At 40.5% G+C, this 27,996-nt stretch overlaps 1 protein-coding gene across 1 annotated transcript in view; it reads right to left on the bottom strand.

Annotated features, from left to right (window-relative positions):
* The window catches only part of ALK (ALK receptor tyrosine kinase), a 725,336-nt gene that overhangs the window by 479,289 nt on the left and 218,051 nt on the right, over positions 1-27,996 (bottom strand). The window contains exon 3 of the mRNA XM_024242328.2: positions 21,124-21,288. Coding sequence (XP_024098096.2) covers positions 21,124-21,288 — 165 coding nt within the window. The remainder of the gene's footprint in view (positions 1-21,123; positions 21,289-27,996) is intronic.

Below are 27,996 nucleotides of genomic sequence, written 5' to 3'. Positions count from 1 at the left end.
TTGGTCTTTGGAGATAATTTTCTATATCTTACAGGCAATCTTTATTCCTTTTTGTTCTTTTTTCTTTGATTGTGTATTTTCATATAGCCAGTCTTTGAGCTCACTGATTTTTCCTCTGCTTGGCCGATTTTTCTGTTGATAGCCTCTAATGAGTTCTTCACTTCAGCAAATGTATTTCTCAGTTCTAAGATTTCTGTTTTATTTTTAAAAACTATTTCAATCTTTTTGTTAAATTTCTCTGATAAACTTTGGATTTGCTTTTCTGTGTTATCTTGGAGATCACTAAGTTTCCTTTAAAATGCTATTTCTAATTATTGGTCAGGGAGCTCAGAAATGGCCACTTTGTTAGGGTCAGTCACTGGATTGTTGCTTTGTCCTTTTGGGAGGTCATGATTCCCTGTTAGCTGTTGTTTTTTGTTGGTATGTGTTTATATCTTTGCATTGAAAGATTAGTTATTTATTCTAGTTTTCTCTCGCTGGCTTGTTTTGTTTTTTATTGGATATATTTGCTTAGCAAATTTTTACCTCTAGGTTGCTGCCTCCTTTTTGGTTCTAGGTAGCATGTGAAGCCCAGGTTCACCTCTGTGCTAATAAATAGTCAAAGTGCTGCTTGTTCCAAATGGGGGCGGTCTCAAAGAGATTACCCAGTAGTGTGGGAAGGCTGGCTAGCGGTTTGTGCCCAGGGAACCTGTGAAATGTGCCTCCTAAGCATGATGCTGCTGAACAGCCACATTGATTTGGCATCTCCTTTGGCTGAGTTACAGAGCAGAGTTTCCATGGCTGGAGATGGCAGTCCTACCTTTGCCTATGCCCATCCTCAGGGATATTTTTCCCTTTGGACAATCACATTGCTTCCTGTGCATTAAGGGAAGGAGAGATCTCCGGCCAAAGAGCCCCTAAGAAGGTGGAGAAGCTGGTTGACCACCTCAATTTCAGTTTTTCCAGTGTAGAAATTGTGAATGAGGAAAGATTTTCTGTGAACTTGTTGCCAGGAAGATTGTGGTGTAGGGGTGTCACAGATGTGAAAGTCTGATTCTCCTACCACTTGCTTAGAATATTTTCACTTCTCTGTGGTCCTGGGACCTGTCTGATCCTCATGTTTGAATTTCAAGTGTTGCTAGTGAAAATCTCAGTGCTTTGGTTTTGATTTTCTACAGGGTGTGGGGAGTAAAACCAGCTTGCTTCTACACCACCACTTTAAAACTGGAAGTCTTCTTTTCTTAATAGAAAGTAAATAGCATTTTTAGATATAAATATTTAAAAAATTTTTTTTCGTTTTTAATTACAAAATAAATATGTAAAAATTCTAATGATACAAAAATGTATTCTCCTCCTAGTTCCCCAACCAAAATTCTACTCTCCAAAAGTAACTGGCAATAACAGTTTGGTATATATGCTTCCAGGACATTTTCTATGCCTAAATTACATATACGAACCAAAATGAGGCTATAATATGCATACTGTTTAACAACCTACATTTTCATTAAACTATATCAATATTTTTCCATGTTAGTGTATATAATATTTATTTAACATTTTTAAAAATATACATTGCTTTTGTAATTAAATTTGTTATGGATCCATCCTAATTAATTTGGCCAGTTCGCTGTTGATGCATGTTTAAAGCAGATTCTATTTTTTTTCTCTATTCCACATAATTCTGACAATGAACTATAATAATATTTAAACAGTTATTGAAAATCAAGTGAAGGAAAGAGTGACAACTGTGAGATCCTGAGAGTTTCCTCTTAAAGGCAGCCTGCTTCTCCCTTTTCCTTTGCCCCCAACCTTCCCTACCAGCAAAACCTGATGGGATGCAGACCAGGGGGAGGTCCCAGCCCTCATTACCTTGAAGGATGGGATGGCCCAGGGGAACATCTTTCCCTTATCCAGAGTGAAAATCACCTGTGAATTTTTTTTCTTAGATACTGAAAGTTACAGCTGGATCCATGCTTCTGCTTACATGCTGTATGTCTTCAGACAATTCTTTACCTTCTTTGCAGCTCAGTTTGTTTATTTACAAAATAATGAGTATACCTGAGTATACCTCTTGCTGCTGTTTATTGATTATTTCCTGTGTAGCAAACATTGTGCCAGTGTGAGCTTTAGTGTATTATTTTGTTTAATTCTTATTAAATCCCCTTGAGGTAAGTTTTATAAATCTTATTTTTTAAAATTTTTGTTGTAGAGATGGTGTCCCTCTATATTGACCAGACTGGTCTTGAACTTCTGGCATGAAGCAATCCTCCTGCACTGGCCTCCCAAAGTGTTGGGATTACACGTGTGGGTGATGGCACCTGGCCTGAATCTTATTTTTTAATTCAGCTTTCAGTCTTATTATTGATTTGTAAGAGTTGTTCATATATTACGGATACACATTTTTATGCAATGTATGATTCACAAATTTTTCTCCCAGTCTTATGGCTTGATTTTTCATTTTCCTAATGGTGTCTTTTAGAACACAAAAGTTTTAAATTTTGATGAAGCACAATTTATCAATGTCTTGCATTGATTGTGATTTTAGTGTCATACCTAAAAACGTTTTTCCCCACCCAAGGTCACAAAGATGTTCTGCCATTTTCATTTTCTTGGGTAGAAACTGTATACTTTTGGCTCTTAAATTTTAAGTTAATTTTTGTGTATGGTATGAGGTCATATTCTAAGTTCATTTTTTTGTATATGACTATCCAATTATTCCAGCACCATTTCTTTTACCTCAGGCACCTTTGTCAAAAATCAGTTGATTATAAATTAAACATGTATTTCTGGACTCTCAATTCTGTTCCACTGATATATAAGCCTCTCCTTTCTTTAATATCACACTGTCTTCATTACTTTGGCTTTATAGTAAGTTTTGAAATCAGGTAGTACAAGTTCTCCAAATTTGTTCCTTGAAAAAATATTGTGTCTATTCCAGGTCTTTTCCATATAAATTTTAAGTTACAAAATAAAAAAAGCCTGCTGGAATTTTGATAGTGATTACATTAAGCTTATTGATCAATGTGGGGAGAAATACCATCTTGAAGCTATTGATATTTTCAATTCCAAAACTGTAATGTCTCTTTTTTTAATTTATATTATCTTTAATTTCAGCAATCTGCAATTTTTAATGTATACAGCTTGCACTTTTTTTGTTAAATTTTTTTCTAATTATTTTCTCCATTTTGATGATCTTGCCAGTGGAATAGCTTTCTTAATTCCTTTTTGGAAATTGTTGTTAGAACATAGAAATACAGTTAATTTTTTAATATTGATTTTGTATCTGTGGCCTTGGTAAATTCATTTGTTTGTTAAATTAGTTTTCTTTTTTTGTGAATTCTTTTGGGATTTTCTACCTAAAAATCATCTTATCTGCTAATAAAGGCAATTTTATTTTATCCTTTCCAATCTGTATATCTGTATGTTTTCGGTTCCCTCCCTCCCTATTTTATCCTTTCCAATCTGTATATCTGCATGTTTTTGGTTCTCTCCCTCCTTCCCTCCTTCCTCCCTCCCTCCCTTCCTCCTTCCCGCCTTCCTTCCTTCTCTCCTCCCCTCCCCTCCCATCCCCTCCCCTTCCCTTCCTTTCCTTTGTATTGGCTAGGTTCAATCACTACAAGTGATGAAAACAAGTATTTTTCCCTTATTCTTAATCTTGGAAAAAAGCTTTTAGTCTTTCATTATTAAGTATGTTGCTTGTTAGGTACGGGTTTTTCACAGGTGCTCTTTATTAGGTTAAGGAAATTACCTTCTATTCCTAGTACATAGAGAAATTTGATCATGAGTGGATGTTGGATTCTACCAACTGCCTTTTCTGTGTTTACTGAGATAGCCAAATGGCTTATGTACTTTATCCTATTAACATGGTGTATTACATCAACTGATTTGGGGATATTAAACCAACCTTGCAATCCTAAATAAATTCCACTTGGTTATAGTGTATCATCCTTTTCATACGTTGCTAAATATGGTTTGTAATATTTTGTTAAGAATTTTTGAACCCATCTTTTATGAGGGATATCCATCAGGGGTTTTCTTCCCTTGTCACATCTATTTTCCTAGATTTAGGATCAGGGGAATAGTGAGTGGCCTCATAGAATGAGTTGGGAAGTATTCATTCCTTTATTTCTAAAAGAATATGTCAAGAGTTGGCATAATTTATTCTGCAAGTATTTGGTAGAATTCCCCAATGAAGGCATCTGGGTCTGGATTTTTCTTTTGGGGTAGATTTTCAATTACTAATTCAAGTCTTTACTTGTTATAAGTCTATTCAGATTTTAATATTTCTTCCTGAATTGGTTTTGGTAATTTGTGTATCTCTAGAAATTTGTCCATTTTATCTAAGTTGTCATATATTGTCGTATCTAAGTTGTCATATATTGGCAAAAGGATGTTTAGTTTCCCTTACAATCTTTTAAATTCTTTAGGGTCAAGAGTGATGGTCCCTCATTTATTCCTGAATTAGTAATTTGTGTCTTCTCTCTCTTTTACTTGATTAATCTGATAAAAGGTTTATCAATTTTGTTATTCTTCTCAAATAATCAATTTTTGGTTTCAATGATTCTTACTATTGCTTTTATATTTCATGGATTTCTACTCAATCTTTATTTCCTTTCTTCTGCATGCTTTTACATCGCATGTTTTCACCGATTTTTCTAATTTCTTAAAATAAAAACTTAGGTTATAGATTTGAGACTTTACTCTTTTTCTAATATAGGCATTCAAAACTATACTTTTTTTCCTCTGAGCACTTTTAAATTTAATCTCATAAGTTTTATTATGTTTTATTTTAATTTTCATTCAGGTGAAATATTTTCTATTTCCCATGCGATTGATTTTTTCTTTGATGTTTATTTAGAAGTTCATTATTTAATTTCCTAATATTCAGGGATTTCTGAGATTTCTTTCAGTGGTCAACTTTTAGTTTGTTTTATTGTGCTTGAAGGATATACTTTTTAAATTTTACTTGCATAATTTTAATTTTAATTAAATTTAAATTTAATTAATTTTAATTTTACTTATATAATACTGATTTTTTACTTGTGTAATTTTATACTTGTATAATTTTATATAAATTAATGACTTGCTTTATGGCCTAGCATATGGTCTATATTGGAGAAAGTTCTCTGTTTACTTGAAAGGTTTGTATTATGTAGTCATTAGGTGGAAAGCTGTCTATTTGCCAGTTAGGTTGAGTTAGTTGATCTTATTGCTCAAGGCTTCTATGTCCTTCTTTATCCAGTTGTTCTACTTTTGGGAGTTATTGAAATCTCCAACTATAATTGTTGAATTGTCTTGTTTCCCCTTTCAGTTCTAACAGTTTTTCTTCATGTGTTTTGTGGCCCTGTTGTTTGATGCACATACATTTATAATTGTTATCTCTTCCTGGTGAATTGACATTTTTATCATTATCAAATATATTGTTCAGTATATTTTTGTCTTAATTTTATCTGATATTAATATAACCACTCCAGCTTTCTTTTGGTTAATTGTTTGCATGACACCTCTTTTCCAATCCTTTTACTTTCAATCTATTTGAGTATTTGAGTCTAAAGTGTCCCTCTTCTAGAAAACATATATTTCATCTTCCTTTTTATGTAGTCTGACAATCTCTGATCTTGTGTGTTTTTTAGTTCCTCTGTATCTTTCTTCCTTTTTTTTCAGCACTGAATACTTTTCAATGTACCATTTGAATCGTTTATTTTCTTTCATTTTTTCCTTTGTTTCTTCCTTGCTTTTTCTTTCTTTCATTTCTCTCTGTTTCTTTCTCTTACATTTTGGAGTTATTTTCCTAGTGATTGCTCTAAAAATTACAACATGCATCTTAGTTTATCACAGTCTACTTGAGATTAATATTACCTAATTTTACTAAAATATAGAAATTTTGCTCCAATCTAATTCTATTCTCCATTTTTGTGCTGTTATTGTCCTATATACATCTATATATGTTATCAACCCAACAATATAGTTTTATAATTGTGGATTTACATAATTTTGTCTTTTAAGATGTTAAGAGAAGAATAAGAAAAAGTTGTTTAAGCCTTTTATATTAACCCATATGTTTACCATTTCTGGTACTCTTGATTTCTCCCTGTGGATTCAAGTTAGCTCCTGGTATGATTCATTTCAGCCTGAAACACTTCCTTTAGTATTTATTGTAAAGCAAGTCTGCTGGCAACAAATTCTCTGTCTTTGTTTTTCTGGGAATTATTTGTTTTGTCTTTATTTTTAAAGGGTAGTTTTGCTTGATATCAAAATCTTGTTGACATTTCTCTTATCTTTCAACATGTTGGAATATGTATTCCACTGTCTTTTAGTCTTTAATGTTTCAAATAAGAAGTCAGCCATTAATCATTTCAATATTCCCTGTACATGATAAGCTATTGTTCTCTTGCTGCTTTAAGATCTTTGGTGGCATTTAACAATATGATGATGATATGTCTAGATGTAGATCTCATTGTATTTATTCTAGTTGGGATTTTCTGAGGCACTTGGATGTGTAAATTGATTTTTTTCACCAAATTTGGCAAGTTTTAGGCCATTATTTCTTCAAAAAAATTTTGCCCCCCTTTTCTTTTCTGTCTTATAGGACTTCTATTAAACACATATTATAACACTTGATGTTGTCCCAGAGGTTTCTTAGGATCTAAACATTTTTCTTAAAACAGTTTTCTCTCTGTTCTTTAGGTTGAAAAATTTATACTGGCTTGTCTTCACATTTTAAAATTTCTTCTGCCTTCTTAAATCTGCTGTTGAGCTGGTCTGGTGAATTCTTAATTTTAGTTACTGCACTTTCCAACCCAAGATTTTCCATTTTGGTTTCTTTTTAAAAGATTTTTCTGTCCAGTCAAATTCTCAGTTTTTCAGTTATTATTGCTCATTGTTGTCATGCTGTTCTTTATTTCTTTAAACTTTTATGTTGTTTTTAATTGAATATATTCACAATAGCTACTTTTAAGGTTTTGTTTTCTAAATCCAATATTTGAGGACATTCAGAAAGTTTTATTAGCTTTTTGTTTTCTTGAGTATGAGTCATATTGTATTATTTCTTTGTATATATTCTCATTTTTGTTAAAACTGAACATTTTAGATAATATATTACAGCAGTTCTGGACTCTGATATTTCCCCCTGAAGACTGCCATAGGTTCTTTTCTTGCTCTAATGGTTGTTTTATTTTGCTATCTTTGTTAGTTTTGTTTCTTCATTTAGTAACTTGGCTGGGTTCTATCTGTGAAGTCTGTCTTCCCTGCAGTGTGTGGAGGCTGATGTCTCTGTTGATTGTTTTTCAGGTGCTTATTTTTATTTTTACTTTTTAATAAAAAAGAGATGGGGTCTTGCTATGTTGCCCAGGCTGGAGTGCAGTGGCTATTCATAGGCATGATCCCACTACTGATCAGCAAAGTAGTTTTGACCTGCTTTGTTTACGACCTGTCCAGTTCATCCTTCTTTAGGCAACCTGGTAGTCCCCTGCTCCTGCGAGGTCACCATATTGATGCCAAACTTAGTGCAGACACTTATCAGCATAGCACACTACAGCTCAGAACTCCTGAGTTTAAGCATTCTTTCTGCCTCAGCCACTCGAGTAGCTGGGACTACAGGCATGTGCCACCATACCCAGCTGTTTTGATTTTTAAGCCTGGATTTCTATGGGTAATTCCTGTGTTTCTTAGTGATTGGCAAATGTTTTTACAGATGATGTGCTTATATTCGTTAAGTCAGTAAGACTTCTGTCATCTGTCAATAGATCTGTGTATAGGTAAGATAATGCATTTCTTTTCTTGCTTTGCGTATGTTAGGTCTTAAAAATCTGGAGGAGGAATGCACTTTAATGTTCAGGCCATTTAGTTCTTGCGTGTCTGCTCTGCATATACACAACCTTAGGATTGGCTAAAAGGCCGTGGCTACCTCAGACTCTGTCCCATCTCCATTGGGAATATATGCAGCCATAAATGGAGCCTCAGGCTAGTAGAGTAGTTCTTTCCCTATCCCAGCCCCATCCCACTTCACTCTGAGATTACCACTTTCACCTACAACCCCATTGGGCATGTACATTACCCCCTTCCCCCCCTCAACCTCATCTTTATTTCACTCCATCTAGGCATCTGATTTCCTTCTGAAGGACACTGAGTTTCCATCCTGTCTTTGACCTCAGGAGCACAGAACCCAGTTGATCCAGCTTACTTTAAAAATATTATTCTATTTAATTATTTCCTCATTCCCACAGGCTTCTGGAATTCACCTCTCTTATCAATTTAGGCAACTAAGCTTGTTTCTCTAGCCAGCAATGTTTCCTAAATTTGTCCTTATATTTGTGTCACACAAAAGGCCAACAGGTGTCTGAATTTGTTTTTATTAGTAGGGCCAGCCCATTTAGTCTGTATGTCAGCCAATCTTGCTGGTTCTCCCTATTCTGTTTCCAGAGTTGTTGATGGGAAGAATACTTTAGGCTTTTGATGGCAAAGAGATTGAGGAGGGAAGAGGAAGAGAGAACACTGGGATAGAAGAGAGATGGAAACGTAACAGACAGCAAAAGTGAGAGAAATGAATGAAGCACTCATTTGAGGGCTGGGCAATTATGGATGCTCTCTAGAGAACTGCCTAGCCAAAAGCATTGAGACTCCTGTCTTCTCTCAAATCCTCATTTTGAAAGCATTAATTATTTTGATGACTCTATTTTTTTATATTCCCAGTGCTCTGACCTATTTTACAGTTAAAGGCTCCAAATAGGATATAATCTGTGTTTAGAGCTTGGACATGGGACAGATAGCAGTGACTGCACTGAGTTCTCCCACACTGCACTGCCTGGGTACGTACCACTATAGAATGAATTCCTTTTGGGTATCAATGTATTGTCTTAATAAATGAAGAAAAATAATTCTTAGGAGAGGAAGATTATTTAATCTACATAATGATACTTTAATAATACTTTATGTTTGCTTAGCTGAAGCAATATTAGATATAAGGGGATTAAACAGGGGCATCCCAAGCTGTTGTTGCAGAAGTAAATTTAATGTCTATCTGCTTTAGTATCGTGGCAATATATAACCGAAAGACTATTCTCCTTGTAGGCACCTTGCCTAAGAATAATTCACCATTCTTAGCAAAATATTTCAAATACCTCTTTCATTGCCTCTAGATGCAACAAATGCTGATCACAACAGAAAGAAGGAGGTTGCCAAATATAACACAAATACAAGTCATGGTGCTCCAGAAAAGGGACACAGGGAGCTGCCACACTATGTATGCTATCAGATTCATTAACAAGTAAACACAGCATCTCGCATATTTCCAAATGCTAACAGCTTCCATAAGAATCAACTAGGAAAGGAGTAATACTCAACACATGTACTTAAGAGTAATACTCAACACATGTACTTTGATCAAGCATGAAGGCTGGACATGGTGGCTCACACCTGTAATCTCAGCACTTTGGGAGACCGAGGCAGGAGGATCACTTGAGGTCAGGAGTTCGAGACCAACCTGGTCAACATGATGAAACCCCATCTCTAATAAAAATACAAAAATTAGCTGGGTGTGGTGGTGCACACCTGTAGTCCCAGCTACTTTGGAAGCTGAGGCAGGAGAGTCACTTGAACCCAGGAGGCAGAGGTTACAGTCAGCTGAGATGGTGTCACTGCACTCCAGCCTGGGCAACAGAGTAAGACTCTGTCTCAAGAAAGAAAAAAAACTAAAAACAGAAACAAAAACAAAATAACATGACTAGCAATCAGTAGTAAGGATCCCAAAGCAAGATATAGAAAATTCAAAGTGGACCATAATGCATTAGATAAGAATAACCTGACCACAACCTTTGCTACGCAGGTTAAAGGTCCTCACCAATCACTTAGCACAACGAACTGGACAATGAGATCTGAAGCCCTGTGTATCCTTTCAAGCTTGCTGCACTTCCATTTGTAAATGTGCATGATTACTGCCTCAGGTGAGGGCTCCTCATTCTCAGCAAATCCTTTGTCGTGTCCAAAATTCCTGAGTTTAACCCACCCCCCATTCCCAGATATGATGTTATATGTGAATGCCTGGGCCCAGTAAGCCTGCTTTGTAGGGTCAAGATCCTTAAATCAAGACAGAGCAGCACCACTTGCTTCAGGCTGCTGTGGCTGGATGGCTGCTGTCAGGCAGGGCTGTGTGTTACTCTACTATGCCATTTTCCTGTTTACAGAATGGTCTCTTGTGCATTATTTTGACTGATTTTCATAACAAGTCAGGAAAGGGAGCCACAGAGGTAAAATGACCCCCAGATCCCTCTTCAACTTACATTGAACCAGTCTTTCTCTATCTTGAATGAGTAAAGATTATCTTTCCACTCTAAGTAGAATAATTCTGTAGTTATCCCCATTCAAGAGAATTTTATTTTATTCTTTTTTGCAAGGTCCTGGCTTTCTTTCAAATCCCTTCAAGCATAAATTCAGAGTGGTTCATGGCTTTTCTTAAGCAGAGCCCATTTTTCTTTAGGATGTGTCTTATCTGTATTATTTGATATACAGAAATCAGTGAGGGTAAAAAACTCAGATAACACTAATAAAAGCTTTTTAATACGAGGAAGCAAGGAAAGCAAGAAGACAGCTCCACATACTTTTATGGATGATCTAGTCCCACCCACTCAATTCACCAATTAAGAGACTGAGGTCTGATGTCACGTGTCAGCTAACGCCAACCCAGCACTCAACTCTCAGCACAGTGCTCCTTCCATTTCTAAAAGGGCAGGGAAACTATAAACAGCTTAGCTGGTGGCAGTAACTGATCCCACTTCCTCACATGGATTGCATCTCTGTGCGGCCGGGATGGATGGTAAGTTGTAGGCTGTGGCTGCCTTGGGCAGCACCCTTCAACCTGGCCATCTGCAAAGAAGACACAGGTGACAGTGGGCTTCCCAAGACCCCTCTGAAGACACGGCACTTCCAGACACCCCAATTGATGTAATTTGGTTGTGTCATAGAACAAAGCGGATACCCCAGTATCACTGGTATCTGGGTGATGCCCCAAACTTCTGAACGTACTGCCAGATATCTAATGAGGGTGAGTCTCCTGTAGGCACAGGCCTGGGAAGCACTGTGCTTTAAGAAGAGCTTGTCATAATGGTAAGAATATAAGACTGGGTGTTCAAAAACTGGAATTGAATATCTGACTCTGCAATATACTGGCTTTGGAGATTTGAACCTCTTACTTCATCTCTCCAAGCTTCTAACTATAGGTCAAGAAATACTTAATGAATGCCTATTTTATATGGAGGCTTAGGCTAGGCTCTTGGAACACTGCAATGAATAAGAAAGACTCAGTATCCTCTCTTTGAAACTTACTAGTTCATCTTTGGTTATCATCTACAAATTAGAAATACTGAGAATACCTATCTTGCTATGTTATAGGAATCAATTGTGACTGTGGCTGGAGAAGCACTTTACAGTCTGCAACTCTTGCCAGTTTCATTTGGGACAGGAAACAGGGCTCATTTCTGAGCCAGTTGGCAGCTCACCCCAGCCCCTGTGTGTGTAGTTTCACTGCCTCCTCCAACCACCCCAGACAGGAGCTTCATAGAAACCGAGCCCTTGGCAGCTGTTACAGCTCCTTCAGGCTCTCTCTACAGTTAAAGTAGTAGCCTTATCCCAGGTGCCCCATTTCTAGCAACGTGCCTTCTCCAGGACCCTCCCTGGAGGTGCTTTCGGTACTTCTTGCCTTACAAGAGCCAAACTCCCAGATGCATCTCCTTATTTCTGGCCTCAGCTCCTTGTCCTCTTGGGTATTTCTTTCCCATTTCTTGTCCATAGAGAAGTTTATTCTGTTTACAGTGGAGGAGACAGTTTAAAGACTGCATTTCCAGCCAGAATTCATTGGATACCTTCAATATATCTAAGTCAGTTTGTCTTGAAGGCCCCATCAGTCCTCTGAGCCCTGTTCCTTCTAGAATCGTGCCCCAGGTAAGCCCTGGCCCTGGCCCCAAGAGCATGTCAATTTTCCTGCTGACTTGGTCAAGACCAGCTGTGTTAGTATCCTATTGCTGCAGTAACAAATTACCAGAAAGTGGGGTCTGAAAATGACACAACTATATTATCTTTTGGTTCTGCAGGTAAGAAGCCTAAAATGGGTTGGTGGAACTGCATTCCTTCTGGATGAGCTTCTGGGTAGAATCCATGTCCTCTTCTTTTCCAGCCCTTAGAGGCCACCTCCATTCTTCCTCTCATGGCTTCTTCCTCCATCTTCAAAGCCAGCAATGTAACCTCCTTAAATCTCCATCTCTCTCTGACCTGTGCTTCCTTCTTCACATTCCTTCTCTGACACTGACTCTCCTGCCTCCCTCCTTCCCTTTTATGGACCCCTGTGATTCCACTGGCTCAACCCAGATCATCCAAGACAATCTCATCTGCAAAGTCCCTTTTGCCCTATAAAGTAATATCTTCACAGGTTCTAGGGATCAGGACATCTTATTGGGGGCTGGAGGAAGCATTAATTTGCCAATACTAGTTTTTAGCTCTATGCTGTGATCCCTCCTCAGGCTCCTGAACCTCTAGAATCTAATCTGACAAGTTCAGCTGCTGTGATGGGCCAGGAGTTCCTCTTTCCTCCCTCCAGAGAAAAGACTAGGGTTTCTGGAGGCAATGATCCTATCTTGGCTCTGTGGTACAAAGGGTGACCTGAGTCATTGGGCTGTTTAGATTCCAGAAACCATGGCCAAACCTTAGGAGGTGGGTCTCTCTCCCTGGGCTGGTAGAGATTTCTGTGCCTCACAGGTTTTATGCCAGGTATTTGACCATCATTTGTATTGGATATGCCTAATCCTTGCCTTAGAGCAGGAAATGGCCTTATTGACTATCTAGTCTAAGATCTTACCTAACAGATGAGGGACCCAAGACCCGGAGAGGTAAAGTGATGCTCCTAATGGCAGAGCTGGGACCAGAGCCAGGCCTCTGCTTCCCCAGCCAGTCCTTCTTTCCTTGTTCCACATGCCTAGCTCCCTATCTCCCTGTGGGCAGACCCATGAGGTTCAGTTAGGAGGGGTTCCATGTTCACTGGACATCTATAATCCATCCCAACACCCCAGAAGAGGCCTGTCCTGATGAGGAGGTGAACAATACTTCCCTGGAAGGTCCACCCCTGAGGCAAGCATGCCACTCATTAAGGCAACCCTTCTCAGGAGTCCAAGCTCCAGCTGCTAGTTGTATCAGAATCGCATTAGATGGAAAGAATCACACATCACTTGTTGATGTGATTGCTCAAGGGTCCAGATCTAAGGGCCAGGGACCGTATTGCTTGAGAGACGAGTGACATGTTTCTACAAACAGAACCAGAGAACTAATATGGGCTTTCCTGGTGAATCCCAGAAGATGGGCAGAGATAAAAGGCCACACATCCACCCAGTGACCTTAGTATGATGAGAAATCATGCTCAAATGAAAAGCATGAGCACCCAGAGCCCTCTTGGTAAGTCTGCAGGGGCAAAAATTGAACTGAAGTGGGTGTGTTTCTGTACTCTTACTTAGATGCTGGATTTGGCCCCTGGGTATATCCCTGAGCCTGCTGCACACTTATTTTCCACATTTCCCTCTTCCTACTCTTCAAGGATAAGCCAAGCAGAAAGAGGTAGGGGGTGGGGTGCTCTGGACTTGGGAGCCCATGCCAGCTGCCAATGTGCTGTCCCTAGGCAGGCAGACAGGAAAATAATCTGCTTGTCTGTCTGCTTGCCTACTGCATCCTAGCCAGGATTTTTGGCTGGGCTTTTTTGACTGGGGTTGTGGCACAAAATAGTTAACATTTTCCCCCAAAGTCTAAGATAACTCAATAGAATACAGTCTCGAATGAGAATTTTTTATCCCTTTGTATTAAAAAAAAGAATAGCATGTTTTATCTTATTATAAAAAATAATACATGTTAATGAACTCAAATTTGGAAAATAGCAAAAGCAACAGAAGGAAATGAAAATCACTAATAATTAATTTACCTAGAAATAACTTCTGCTACTATGTTGGTATATTTCCTTATGGACTTTTTCCTTATGTACATAGTTTTTTCTTTCTTTTACAAACAATTTCTACTACACACATTCTTTAACTTGCTTTTTGAAACCTAATAATAGGTTCTAAATATTTCCCCATATTATTCAATATTTTTACAATGTATATGTGTAATTGTGGTATAATATTTTAGGTATACTATATTTTATTTAACTAATTCCTTATTTTAGGCATTTAAGTTATTTCTAGTTTTTCACCATCATAAACAGCACCAAGATAGTTTTTTAGATAAGCCAGTAGGAAATATTGGTTGCAGCCTGTATCTTAGGTATGTAAGTTGAAATGGAAACAAGAATTTCTATAAAGGTATCTCTTGACTTTGGAGAGTTAGTGTTGTCAGTAGCATTCAACCAAGAAGTTATTTCTTTCCTCTCCAAATGGTGTAGATTCTAAGAAAAGAGGATAAAGGTCTTTGAAACTTAAGAGGGAACACAGGGGCTAGAGCTGTCTGTGAGGCCTTCCTGGTGAAGGAGTCCCTGGCCAGCACAGCCCATGTAACGGGAAGAGAGTGGACAGGGAGAACCCTGCCCCAAAAATGCTCCTTAAAGGACTGGAAAAGGGACAGAGACATCAGGAACCTTGGGGCCAGGGTAAGATGACTTAGCAAACAAGGAAGTCTGATTCCATTTACAGAGGACAGATGTGTGGCTATATTTATTTTATCTAAAAAAGAAAAGAAAAACCTTTGCTAATAAATAGTATTATACAATTAGGCACACAAAAGTGCATATAATTGATGAATATAACATGGTAGGAGTACATGCTCAAAAATATTTTACCAATGGGGCATACAACAGAATAAAGTTTAGAAACCATTAACTTAAAGTAGAAACTTGGCCATGAACAGAGCAGCACAGGTAGGGAGCTCTGGGGAGCTGCAGCCTGTGAATACCTGGCAAGGGTAGTCCCAGTTTAGATCATCCGGTTTGAAACAAGTGAAAAGAAAGGAACATTGTTCTGCCCATGAGTGTGTGTCTGCGTCTGTGTGTGTGTGATCAGCAGTCGCTCCAATTACATTTTTCTTCTATTCCAGTTTTCTTACCTCTCCTGACTGTTTCCCCAACTTCAACATTCTTCTAAAATAAGAGGTTTGCTAAAAGTTGTTCCTACAGACAGAGTGAAGTGTGTAATTATTGACTCCCATTAACCAGATGAACTTCAGGGTGGCCACTGAACCCTGTGGGCCATAAATGCTGGACTTGAAGCCTGCACTAGCACATTTCACTCTGCAGTGGTGCAGAGCAGGGACAATGGCAGCACTCTCGGGAGAAAGATCGGTGATTCTCCAGCTCTGAAGGTCATCCGTCTCCATCTCACTGAGAGCCTGTCCTCATCTATGAGGACACCTCCTACCCTTCCTCACCTATGGAACTTGCTCTCCAGGAAGAGTGGCAAACCCATTCACATGTAGGTATCAGAGGTCCCCATCAATCAGCAAATGAAGCCTGAAGGCAGAAATGGGTGGCTAATGATGAGCTTCATTGACGAAGGAGGAAATGCTGGGCAGCCCTTTATCATTCCGTAGCCTATCAATACCTCAAAAGATCAAGAGTCAGAGGTGAGACTCAGAGTCAACTCAGCCACTTATTTGCAGCCTGCAGTGACTGTGGGTGCAAAGGAGGCTATATCCTGAGAGAATTTTCCCGCAAAGTCTGCACTTACAGCTCAAAAGGTGACTCAGGTCCCTGCTACTCCTGGGATACAGTTCACTTAAGAGGTGTTCAGGGACCCTTTTAAGAGCATGGCAAACTTTTGGGGTGGGGGAAGAAATTGAACAAAGGATGAGAAATGCTGGTATGAATCTGGGCTCCTCTGAACCTGTCTAATCAGACTTCCTGAAGGGTCTAAGAATTCACAGTCCACAGGTGCATGGGATCCACATGCCAGCCCAGACTCAGGGGGAGAAAAACCAAGGCACAGTGGGCTGAAGAGTGGCCCCCAGGGCATATGTCCAAATTCTAACCCCTGAGTACCTGTAAAGATGAACTTAATTGAAAATAGAGTATTTGCAGATGTTATCAAGCATTCCAGAATGAGATCACGCTGGACTTAAGGTTGGCCTTCAATCCGATAACACATGTCCCGTTAAGACACAGATTTCAGACAGAGACACAGGAGGCATGCCATGTGATGACAGAGGAAGAGTTTGGAGTGAGACATCTGCAAGCTAAGGAATGCCAAGGATTCACGGCAACGCCAGAAGCTGGAGTGGGGCATGGAAAGGATTTCCCTTCAGAGCCTCCGGAAGGTACTAACCCTGCAGACATCTTGATTTCATACTCTTGGCTTCTAGAATGAGGAGAGAATGAATTTCTGTTGTTTAAGCCATCCGATTTGTAAGAATTTGTTAAAACAACCACAGGAAACTAATACACAAGGGTACAACAGGAGTGCATCAAAAATTTGAATGACCCCATTCTGGTGTTGCAATACCCTAGTCATGTGTGAAAGCATCCTCAGCCACTCCAGGGCTCCAGGACAGTGTTTCACCACCTTTTGAAAATGAAGCCATCTTGATGAACAGAAGAACCTCAGTAAGAGTGCTGCCTCCAGACCCTCCACCAAAAGCAAAACAAAACAAAGCAAAAACCTGAGAGTCAGAGCACAGGGAGAGAGTTGAGCTGTTCCAGGAAGAATAGGAGCCTCCTCACTGTGGAGTCTGCTTCCATCTTTTCTGTGTGTGCCCATGAGTGAGGCCCTGGGGAGGGGGCTCTGCAGATGGGCTGAGAGTGTGTTTTCAATTTTTAAGCCAGGATTCATGCTACAGAGTAAAATCTTGCCTTACTGGAGAAGAAAAATACCTTTGACTACATTCCAAAACACCGGAAGCAGTTAGACATCAACATGGCCCCTGGCACTTCTTAAAAAGTCACAGAATGCCTCCATCTGATGGTTCTTCAAGATTTTATTAATTTATAATATTATGTTCCATCAAAATGATCACTTTTTATTATCTTGCTGCTCTGAATTGTATCTTCCTTATTATTCTCAGTTACAGGGGCCATAAATTAAAACCATTCAGGATTTATACACTTATAGTTCGTTATCTTTGATTGGTATCATCTTGCTGCCTTTTTCTGGCCCTTCTGTAACTGACAAGAAATATTGCAATAGCATCTAAATACTATCTGACCCATGAATATTGAGTTAGAAAACAAAATAGTGACTACATAATACTAAAGGCAACTCATCCCCACTTCTCACCTTCACCACCAGCACCCTTTCTGCCAAAGTGACCGAGAAACTGAGACTCTAAAGCTCTGGGATTAGGATTGGAATATAGGACACTTTTTGGCCATTGTGCAGAATGGACAGGTTGCTTTCTCTTCCTGAACCTTCACTTCTTTCCCTGAAGGTCGAGGGAGTTTATCACAATAGGCTGCTTCATGAGGAACAGCGCTACTTCAGGGAAAGGTAGTGTTATAAATAACTGACTAGAAAAGTGATGAGAGACCCACTCCTGAAAGCTCCAAACACCTCTCAGTGCCATTACTGAAGCAGTGGAGTTTCTGGGAGGGCTGGGACGCTGATCTCCTTGTTTCCGTGACTGATCCATGCTGTGTGACTATAGACCACTCCATTGGACCCCAGACAAATTAGCAGAAGTTTCTGACAGTGGTGAGCCTCTCTTAAGTTATGTTTCGATGTGCCCGTTCATGAAAGAGCTTGGTAAAGGAGACTGGTGTATCCACAGCAGCTTTTGCTATGGTTGTTCACACCACCATCCTTAGTATTGCTAACTATTACCTGATGCCAACAGCGATGACTTTTCAGAGCAATGGAAGTTGACAACATTTACTTTAGAAAAATGGATATTCCAATCCTGATTCATCTAATGGGAAAGTTTCACATTCAGTGTGTGCATTGACCCTTGGGATCCAGCTTCATAAAAACATAAAGGCATTAATATGTTTCCATGCTAAAGAATGCTGAGAAGTAAAAATGTATTTATTTTCTTCCTTCCCTCCTCTCCCCCTTCTTTTTTGTTTTGTCATAGCACTACACTCAGTGTAATGTGCGTATGTCAGCAATCATAGGTGGAGGAGGAGAAACAGGTCACCAAGTGAAACGCACAATTTGTTGGCACTGTTTAAAAACATTTTTTTAAAGCACAAACTTTCAAAGTTATAATGTGTGACTCAGTAACATCTGTGGAATTTACAAAGAACACAATTTCCACTTGTCCCTCTCTCTTGATCTCACTGAACTGTAATCACAGTTCCATTCCTGGAATATAAATTTTTTAAAAATCTGTAACGACCAAAAAAAATGTTTCTAGAGGTTAAGTGTTAGAATCTGGAGATAGTCCTAGGGGTGGCTGAATGGGAGTAAGTCTGAATGGGAGTAAGTCAACAGTATTACAAGCCCAGCTATGCCTCAGAATCATCCAAGAAACTTACGAAAAATGAAATAAAACAGATTTCCATGAAAATTGAAGCTGCAATGGGATACTGTATTTAATTCACCAGACAGATAAAAAAATACAGCCTGAGAATAGTGATATTCATGAGGATGTAAAGCCATGGGGAGGAATACCAATATATCACTAGTGGGAGTACAAGTTGGTGTAACCACTTTGGAAAATGGATTGGTATTACCCAATGAAATGGAAGATGTTCTGACCCTCTCACCCAGCAATTCCACTCTTAGTTACATGCTCTAGAGCAATGGTCCCCAACCTTTTTGGCATCAAGGACTAGTTTCTTGGAAGACAATTTTTCCACGGATGGTTTTGGGATGAAACTGTTCCACCTCAGATCATCAGGCATTAGATTCTCATAAGAAGCCACTCAACCTAGATCCCTTGCATGCACAGTCTGTGTGTGTGCACAGTGCACAATAGGATTCATGTTCCTATAAGCACAATATGATTCATGTTCCCATAAGAATCTAATGCGGCAGCTGATCTGACAGAGCTGGAGCTCAGGCAGTAATGCTGGCTCGCTTGCTACTCACTTTCAGCTATGCGTCCTGTTCCTAACAGGCCATGGACAGGTACCAGTCTGCAGCCTGGGGGTTAGGGATCCCTGTTCTAGAGAAACTCTTGAACATGTGCACCAAGAGAGATGTACAAAAATGTTTACAATAGTGTTGATGGCAATAGCAAGAACCTGGAAATAATTCAAATGTTCAATGACAGTAGAAGAGATCAATTGTGATACATTTATGCAAAGGATTAATATAGTACCAAAAGCAAATGAATCACAGCTACATGTATCAAAGTGAACAGATCAAAAACAGTATAATCCCATTTATATACATGGCTGAAAACATGCAAACCTAGTCAATATGTTGTTTGGAGCTATATACATATGTGGTATATCCATGAAAAAGAGCAAATAATTGATTCACACAAAATACAGGAGAGCGGTTACCTTGGAGGTTGGGGAAAAGTTTGTGATCTAGATGGGAGGGAGGAAACTCCAAAAAGACTGATAATGTTCAGATTCTTCAGCTTTTTGGTGGTGAGAATGCAAGTGTTGTTGGTTTTGTTGTAATCTCTAATCTACGCATGTATATTATATCCACTTTTTGCTAAATTTTCTAGTAAAAATGTAAAATACACAGACACGTAGTCTCCATCTCAGATCTATTGAATCAGAATCTCAGGTTGTAGGATCTAGGCAGTCTTTTCTATAAGTTCTCCAGAAGAATTCTGATGCACTGTCAGGTTAAGAGCACTCACCTACACACACACACACACACACACACACACACACACACACACACACACACACCCTACAATACCTATCACCATCCAGATAAAAGCAGCTTAAAATATAAGTCAAGGTCAACCAATCCCAAAAGAGTTATAAAAACAAAATTCAGCCCAAGAAAGTGTATAGAAAGGAAAGTCTCTTTTGGTTCTTCGATGACAAGTTAGAGGCTGAGGTATAAGCCTGAGAGCATTAGTTGTTTTTGTGCCACCTCCAATCTCCCTCATCAGCTTACCCAAGACCTGACCTGTTAGGCTCCCTAGTAGCATGAGCCTGAGATGATCTCTCTCGAGAATCTGGCCACAGAGCAGGCTCTGGTCCTGGTCTTTCTACAAAGACAGAAGCATGATGTGGTGGAAAGTGCCCTTGTCTAGGACCCATCACAGCAAGTACTTAGACCCGGACCCACATGTACATACTGTGTGATCTTGGGGCAGTCACTCCCCCACTCTGAGCACTAGTTTTCTTATCTGCCCTGGCTCTCTCATTGAAATCCAATGAGATAGTGTAGGTGGGAGTGCTTTGCAAACTGAAAAAACTACCCTGAGTGTCTAAGCCCATCGCCATTTCAGTTATTCCTTCTTCCAAAAAGCCAGGAACATAGGCTTTCAATTCTGAGTCAGTAGAGTTTTCTAGGTCCAAGACATTGGGAGTCCTAAGATTTGGCTTGGTGAGACATAAAACTAGACTAGGGCTTAGTGCCTTCATGTCTCTCTCTAAGAAACTCAGCACAATTTAACAACTGCCCACTCCTTTCCTCTGAGCCTACCTTTCCTAGGCCCTGATAATAAAGAAGCGGACATTCATAAACAGCTCAAGACCATGGGAAGCATCACACCAAGCAAACATGTCGCCTGAGTATTTATGAACGGCTTAGAAACATTTAAGCCAGTTCTACAATACCTTCCAAATTAGGATTGCCAGATTTGGCAGTAAAAATAAAAATGCAGGACACTCAATTACATTTGAATTGTTTTGTAAAATTGGAATAGTTCTTAGTTTAAGTGTGTTCCAACTATTGCATGAGACACACTTATACTAAAAAATCATTTGCTGTTCATCTGAAATTCAAATTTAATGAGGTATCTTGTATTTTAACTGGCAATCCCATTTCAAATACCGATCAGCACTTTCTCCTGCAGGGAAATCTGCATGGAAGAGAGTTATGAAACCCTACTTTTATTACTTGTTAAAGAATAAAGGGTTGGGCTGATCTTGAGATGGGACTTGTCTTCCTCCCTTCCTTGCATGGCCCAAGAAACCATGGAAAGGCACAGATATTAAAAGCAGATTTCAAAGTAAACAGAGCAGAACAGGAGTGAAGTCTCATCATTTCAAACAGAAATAGGCATTCCAGCCCGGCCCTGACCCACCCAGGACATCACCAGCAGCCTCTCCCTTACCTCTGGGCATCTCCTTAGAACGCTCTGCCTCAGGCCCATCCAGCAAGTCCATCTGGGAGGCCTCCTCGGAGGGGACGCGGCGCCAGGACCAACTCTGGTTCCTGAGATCGTGCAGTGGAGGGGAATATTCCAGCTCACAGGGGAAGTCAAAGCTGCACTCCAGACCTGCAATAATAGCCAAGGGTCAATGGAACAAACCATTTCCCAAATGTGACTTTTCAGCCCCCTCCACTCCACACTAGGAGATTGGCCTTCATCTCCCCCACACCCTTTGCCCTGTCCAGGGGAGATCAGTTGTCAATACCACAGGGCTATGTATTGGTGAAAAGGGGCCTAAGAGAATAAAATGTGCCCTTTCTGTAACTCATATTACGGGAGATGTTCTCAGAGAAGGCAGGTAAAAAACAAAGCTAACTAACAGGTTGAATGGTGAGAAGCTCTGCATCTTGTGAAGTTACCTGAAGACATAGAGAGGGTCTGAGGGTGAGTGGGCAGAGCCTGCCCAAGCAACCCACGAGGGCTGAGTCCAAGTCTGGCTCTGCTTTTACCAACCCAGTGACTCCAAGCAAGAAAACTCACCTCTCTGACCCTTAATTCCCTCACCTGTACTTTAGGCTGATAATTACCACTCAAGTTTGCTGTAAGAACTGGTGGTAAAACATACTGCCTACAAATATGTAATGTATGTTGGGCTTACAACCTAGATGATGGGTCAGAGTGAACAGGCAACCTAAAGAATGGGAGAAAATTTTTGCAATCTATCCACCTGACAAAGGGCTAATAACTAGAATCTACAAAGAGCTTAAACAAATTTACCAGAAAAAAACAACCCCATCAAAAAGTGGGCAAAGGATATGAACAGACATTTCTCAAAAGAAGACAGTTATGTGGCCAACAAACATATGAAAAAAAGCTCATCATTACTGGTCATTAGAAAAATGCAAATCAAAACCACAATGAGATACCATCTCACACCAGTTAGAATGGCGATCATTAAAAAGGAAACAACAGATGCTGGAGAGGATATGGAGAAACAGAAATAGAAACACTTTTACACTGTTGGTGGGAGTGTAAATTAGTTCAACCATTGTGGAAGACAGGGTGGATTCCTCAAGGATCTAGAACCAGAAATACCATTTGACCCAGCAATCCCCAGCAATCCCATTACTGGGTATATACCCAAAGGTTTATAAATTATTCTACTATAAACAGACATGCCTACGTATGTTTACTGCAGCACTGTTCACAATAGCAAAGACTTGGAACCAACCCAAATGCCCATCAATGATAGACTGGATAAAGAAAATGTGGCACATGTACACCATGGAATATTATGCAACCTTAAAAACGGATGAGTTCATGTCCTTTGCAGGGACATGGATGAAGCTGGAAACCATCATTCTCAGCAAACTAACACAGGAACAGAAAACCAAATAAGGCATGTTCTCACTCATAAGTGGGAGTTGAACAATGAGAACAGATGGACACAGGGAGAGAAACATTACACACCAGGGCCTGTTGAGGGGTGGGGTGCTAGGGAAGGGATAGCATTAGGAGAAATACATAATGTAGATGAAGGCTTGATGGGTTCAGCAAACCACCATGGCACGTGTATACCTATGTAACAAACCTGCATGTTCTGCACATGTATCCCAGAACTTAAAGGATTAAAAAAAAAAAAAAAAAAGAATTCCAGATGGCTTAGGAACTTCAGGATGCTTTGCAGAGGAAGATAAGGCCTGCACAAAACCAGAGCAAACCAGAACCAGTGGCCCCTGTCACCTTTAGATCATTAGCATATCATTATAATGCAAAAGTCCCCACCCATAGAAGAGAATCACTGCCACTTTCTGCACACGTGTCGTATGAAGAGCATGTTCCTGATCTGCACCTGCATGTCTGAAGTTCTTCCCAACACAAGCTTACATAGCCCCTGACCCACGTCTAACCCTATAACATTCCCCAGCTTCCCACTGGTCTGGGAGAAGCTGTCTTTAGAGCAAATGCTCTCTCCTTCTCCATGCCTGGCCAGAAATAAAACCTGCTTGCCCTTTTCCTTTAAAAAAAAAAAAAATACATAAATAAAAACAATAAAAAACCCTAGGTGATGGGTTGATAGGTGCAGCAAACCACCATGGCACACATATACCTAAGTAACAAATCTACATGTTCTGCGCTTGAATCCCAGAACTTAAAGTAAAATAAAAAATAAAATAATAAATACTAAAAAAATGTACTGCCTATGAAAAATGGACCTGGTCCATATTTGATGCTCTGAAAAATGCTAGCCAGGCCCTATCCTTTCTGATTGATAAGGGAAAGGCCATAGGGAACTGGAATTTCCTCACAGCCTGCTTTGCCAGCCCTATAATCTACCCTTCGATCTCTTCTCCAGAGAAGAGGGCCGAGGCTATGACAATGAATCAGGGTTTATTTTCTCTTGGGGAGTGTTTGGGGAGGGTCATTGGGTAAGGAGAGAGAGAAAAGAGAGGCAGGAAGGGCCCATGCCGTGGGATGTTTTGCACTTTGTTGAGCTTCCCTGGGCAGACTCTTTCTGTCCAATGATTCAACGTTTGCCCCACTTTTAGGATACATGGGCCACTCAGCTTTTCTTCCCCTTCCTTGCTCATTGTCTACTCCCCAAAGTGGCTGAAGAACTTTGCACATGGCGGGCTCTCAAAGCTGGCTTATGGATTAACAGAAGATGCCAAGGCCCAAAATGTTCAACCACCTCTTACTTCATCCTCTCCCCAAAGCCATGGGAATAAGAAAAAATGGGATAATGTGATAGATATTGGACAGATAATATGAGGAATTCAGTTTGAGTACAGGCTTGACTAGTTACCTCTCATGTGTGAACTTTGGTTTTCTTATCTGCAAAACAAAGGGCTTATAGACTAGATGATTCCAGGAACAAGCACTGGGTGAAACTTGGGTTGCAGCTCCATCTCTGCCACTGATTTGCTGGTGACCTTGAATAAGTCACTTAACCTCTCTGGGCCTCAAGTTCCTCAAATATAAAATCGAGAACAGATATTTTCTAAAGTTCCCTCTTGATTTGGCTTTTTAAAGATTCCAAAGTCCTTGGCCTCAGAAGAGTTATAATAGCTAATTTATAATAGCTAATTTGATAATTCAATCTTTGTGGCAGTGCTAATGGGTGCTACATCCCAGTTAGCATTTGTGCATTTTCACAGCTGCTTCTGAGGCTACTACTACCCCAATCTCCAAGACAAGTCTGGTGTTGGAAATGTCATAACACAGTGGGGGCAGATTCTAAGGCAGGCAGCCGGTCACTGGATTGTCTTCCAATGGGTGTCCACACCCACAGACAGCTGGCCCTGCTGCAGAGTGGGAGCAAAATATTCCTGTTAACACTAACCAAACTAAGTGTAGGAGAAAAGAAAAAAAATCCTTCAATTACACTTCTATTGAGTGTCTTTCTGCTCCTCAGCTGCTTTCCAGGAGCTGCCATCCTTCTGGTCCTAAGGTTAATACTCCTTGCCCTTTCAGGATTCAGACAACTTGCCTTCATAGTGGCAAGCTGAAATGGGTAGCTCTCACTTTGTTTGAGTTGATAAGCCACTTGCTCTACAGTTGGTGTCCAGGAACCACAGGCTGCCTTAATCTTCAAGATGTACTTGAAGACACCTGGTTTTCAGAGCAAACTACAAAGAGAAAACTGGTCCAACATTTTGTACTTTGCAACATCAAAAGTGTTGCAAAGTGACATAGGAAGGATTAGCCACAAAACATGACTAATAAGGAGAGGCGTAGCCATGAAATGTAACTCCTCTAGGGAGGGTCAAAAAGACACATCCACATTGGTGGATGTTCACATCAGCAAAAGGGAGAGAAAGCCACCAGCCACTCCCATCCCACATTGACAATTATCAGTGCCTTTCCCAAAGCTTCGACTTCTGTGGCCATCCTCTATCTTGAATTTTCTCCTCCAGTGAAAGATGACCTGTTTCTATTCAAGACAGAGGTGAGGCGTGCCAACTGTCTGAGTTGTATCCTGCCTGGCAAATGTGCCCTACATGTGTATTCAACAAACAGACAGTGGAATATACAATCCCAGCACCGAGAGTATTAATTCTGGGATCTTTGAACTCTGGAGAGTTTAAGTTTGGCTGTGTTTGGGCCAGATCTTGCCTAGTAAAACAGGCTATGCAATGTACCGATTATCAAATGAGTTCCTTCTGTAATTCTTAGTCCGCAGCAACCTCCTTTTAGCTGTTAAAGCTGTACTTTCTAGCTTTAAATAGGAATGCAGTTAATATTACTACTCATTTGGTTGAAACTGAATTAGGCTTTTCTACATTCTGATTTAATTTCTTACAAAACGTGGAGACACAGGTTTTTCTCTCTCAAACTAGCCTCAGTGCCTCTTGGGTAATAATGCCTTGGGACTTGTCTTGTCTAAAACACCAGGTTAAGTCTTATTTTCCTTGGGCCTTTTCTGAGGTTCTAGACCTAGTGTGCTTCTTGAATCTCTCTCCTTCACCCTCTTCCAACTCAGTGCCTATGAGGTAGAGACTGTAGAATCTATTTTACAGGAGGAATTCAGAGGGGTCTAGGGCTTCAGCACAGTGCTCAGCCTTAAGCAACCCAACTGCAGAGGCAGGTCCACACCCACCCAGGGGCAGGGGTGGGAAACTACGTTCCCTCAGCCCCTCCTGGCAGTCTTCCAGGCATTGTCCTGGGTGTTTTCCTTCCATCACTGTACCTCATCTGCAGAACAACACTGAGAAGTGGATGGTTTCTTCTTCTCTCTATAGGTGAGGAAGCTGAGGCTTAAAAAGTTTTCTTGCCCCCAAATGAAAGGACTACCCCAAGGCAGACCCAGAGAGTGACCTAGAACTGGATAACGTGGAATATCCAGTGTTGTTCATCTCTCTCCTGCAGCTTCAGAATCTCAATTTAGGGCTGAAGATTAATTTACACAATAGATGAGAAACCTATGAAGTGTTTTATCTTGGTTATTCTTAGACCCAAAGCCTGTAAACTTTTCATATCTGAAAAGGCTTCTCCATGATAGGGGACAGATCTATATTTTCTCAATGTCAGGCCCATTTTGCAGAATGACTATGACCTTCAGGAGGATCCAGAGATCTTGACCCTTTTTGTTTTGACCCAAGAGAATCTGACCATTGAAAAAGTGCATTGAGAAAAAGACACACTTTCCAGGACCTGCCAATCACATATGTGAAATCATTGTCACCTACTTTCTTGTCATTTCCATCATGGAAGAAAGGTAAGGTAATGGAACCTTCTGGAAAAGATCTGCCAGCTGAGAGGAGCGTCAAGTGCTATGAAGGGAAAGGGCTCTAGCAGAGCAGTGAGGATGGTTCTGGGCTTGGTCCTGCACAGAGCAGCTGAGACGCCAGCAGGTCCATTTCTGTCTCTAGGCCTGTTTCTTTGCATTTGGAAGATGAAAGAAATGGAGCATGTACCCTCCATGGTGCCATTCATCTCTGAAGATCAGTGATTCTATAGGCTTACCCTGGGCCAACACAACCAAACCTACAGACCACTCAGCCTGCCTCTGCTCAGGAGCTGCTGCCCCTAAACAAGGACTTGTTGTCATCCCAAGAGGCAGATTTCCTATGGAAGGAAGTTGAATGTACATCACACTCAATGGGGACTTGGTTTGCCTCTAGATTCTCAAAGAATTAAAAAGGAAAGCTTGGCTGGGTGCAGTGATTCACGCCTGTAATCCCAGCAACTTTGGGAGGCCCAGGCGGGTGGATCACCTGAAGTCAGGAGTTGGAGATCAGCCTGACCAAAATGGAGAAACCCTGTCTCTACTAAAAATACAAAATTAGCCAGGTGTGGTGGTGCATGCCTGTAATCCCAGCTACTTGGGAGGCTGAGGCAGGAGAATGGCTTGAACCCGGGAGGCGGAGGTTGCGGTGAGCCGAGACCCCACCATTGCACTCCAGCCTGGGCAACAAGAGTGAAACTCCATCTCAAAAAGACAAAAAGGAAAGCTTATGTGAGTTTTGCACATAATGGTTGCAGGATGAACGAGTGAGTGTGTGTGTGTGTTCATGCATTTTTATCATTTGATACTCACTTTCTGAAATCTCCCAGTATATGAATCACATTTTTAAAGACTGAATTCATTAACAGTTAGCTTCTAGACATTATTTTAGTATGAAGCACAGCCATTCAGAAAAATGTTGTGGTAAGTATCAGAAAAGCACGGTGGTGACCCTGCCCAAAGACATACCCAGTCTCCCTTATCAAAACCCCCTGGCTGTAAAAGAGTTGTCAATGACCACCCACCTTGAACACTCTGAACCTGAGGGTGGAAATATAGCCTCTAGGAATGTGTGAGACTCCCAAAGCAGTCAAGCCCAAGGCCTGTGCCTAGGAAGCCCAGCACTGGTTACTCAGGCAGAGATGGAGGCCTTCCAACCGGGGCCATGTACAAGGCCAAGACACTCAAGGAGATTGCATGTAGGTTCCAGCTATTCTCCATAACACCACAAAAGGGGAATAGGGAGCCTGGTGCATTTTGGACACTTGGGTCTCCTCTTGAGTGGGCTCAGAATATCTAACAATGCTCCTTTGTATCCAGACTGACCTCAGATTTCCCCAGAATCCCTTGGATCAAGGCCCTTTATGCCTCCTTAACCTTGAGCCTGTTAACCCAGAGACCCAGTAGTTTCCTAAATCCTACTGGTTTTCTAAATCACCTTGGGTCAGTTTCAAGGTAGAGGACCAGCAGCTCCCCTTAGTTTTAAAGACATCCCCTCCAACACTGCCCAGTTTCCAGGTGAATGTACAGTGGCAGGGCCTTAAAGGGCAGCCCCCCGGGGCAGGTCCACATCAGCCCCTTGGATGAGGCCTCACAGCCTCAGGCCA

The sequence above is a fragment of the Pongo abelii genome, chromosome 12 (genome assembly GCF_028885655.2).
Source record: "Pongo abelii isolate AG06213 chromosome 12, NHGRI_mPonAbe1-v2.0_pri, whole genome shotgun sequence".
In the NCBI taxonomy this organism is placed as follows: domain Eukaryota; kingdom Metazoa; phylum Chordata; class Mammalia; order Primates; family Hominidae; genus Pongo; species Pongo abelii.
This window is presented reverse-complemented; position numbering and strand designations above follow the sequence as displayed.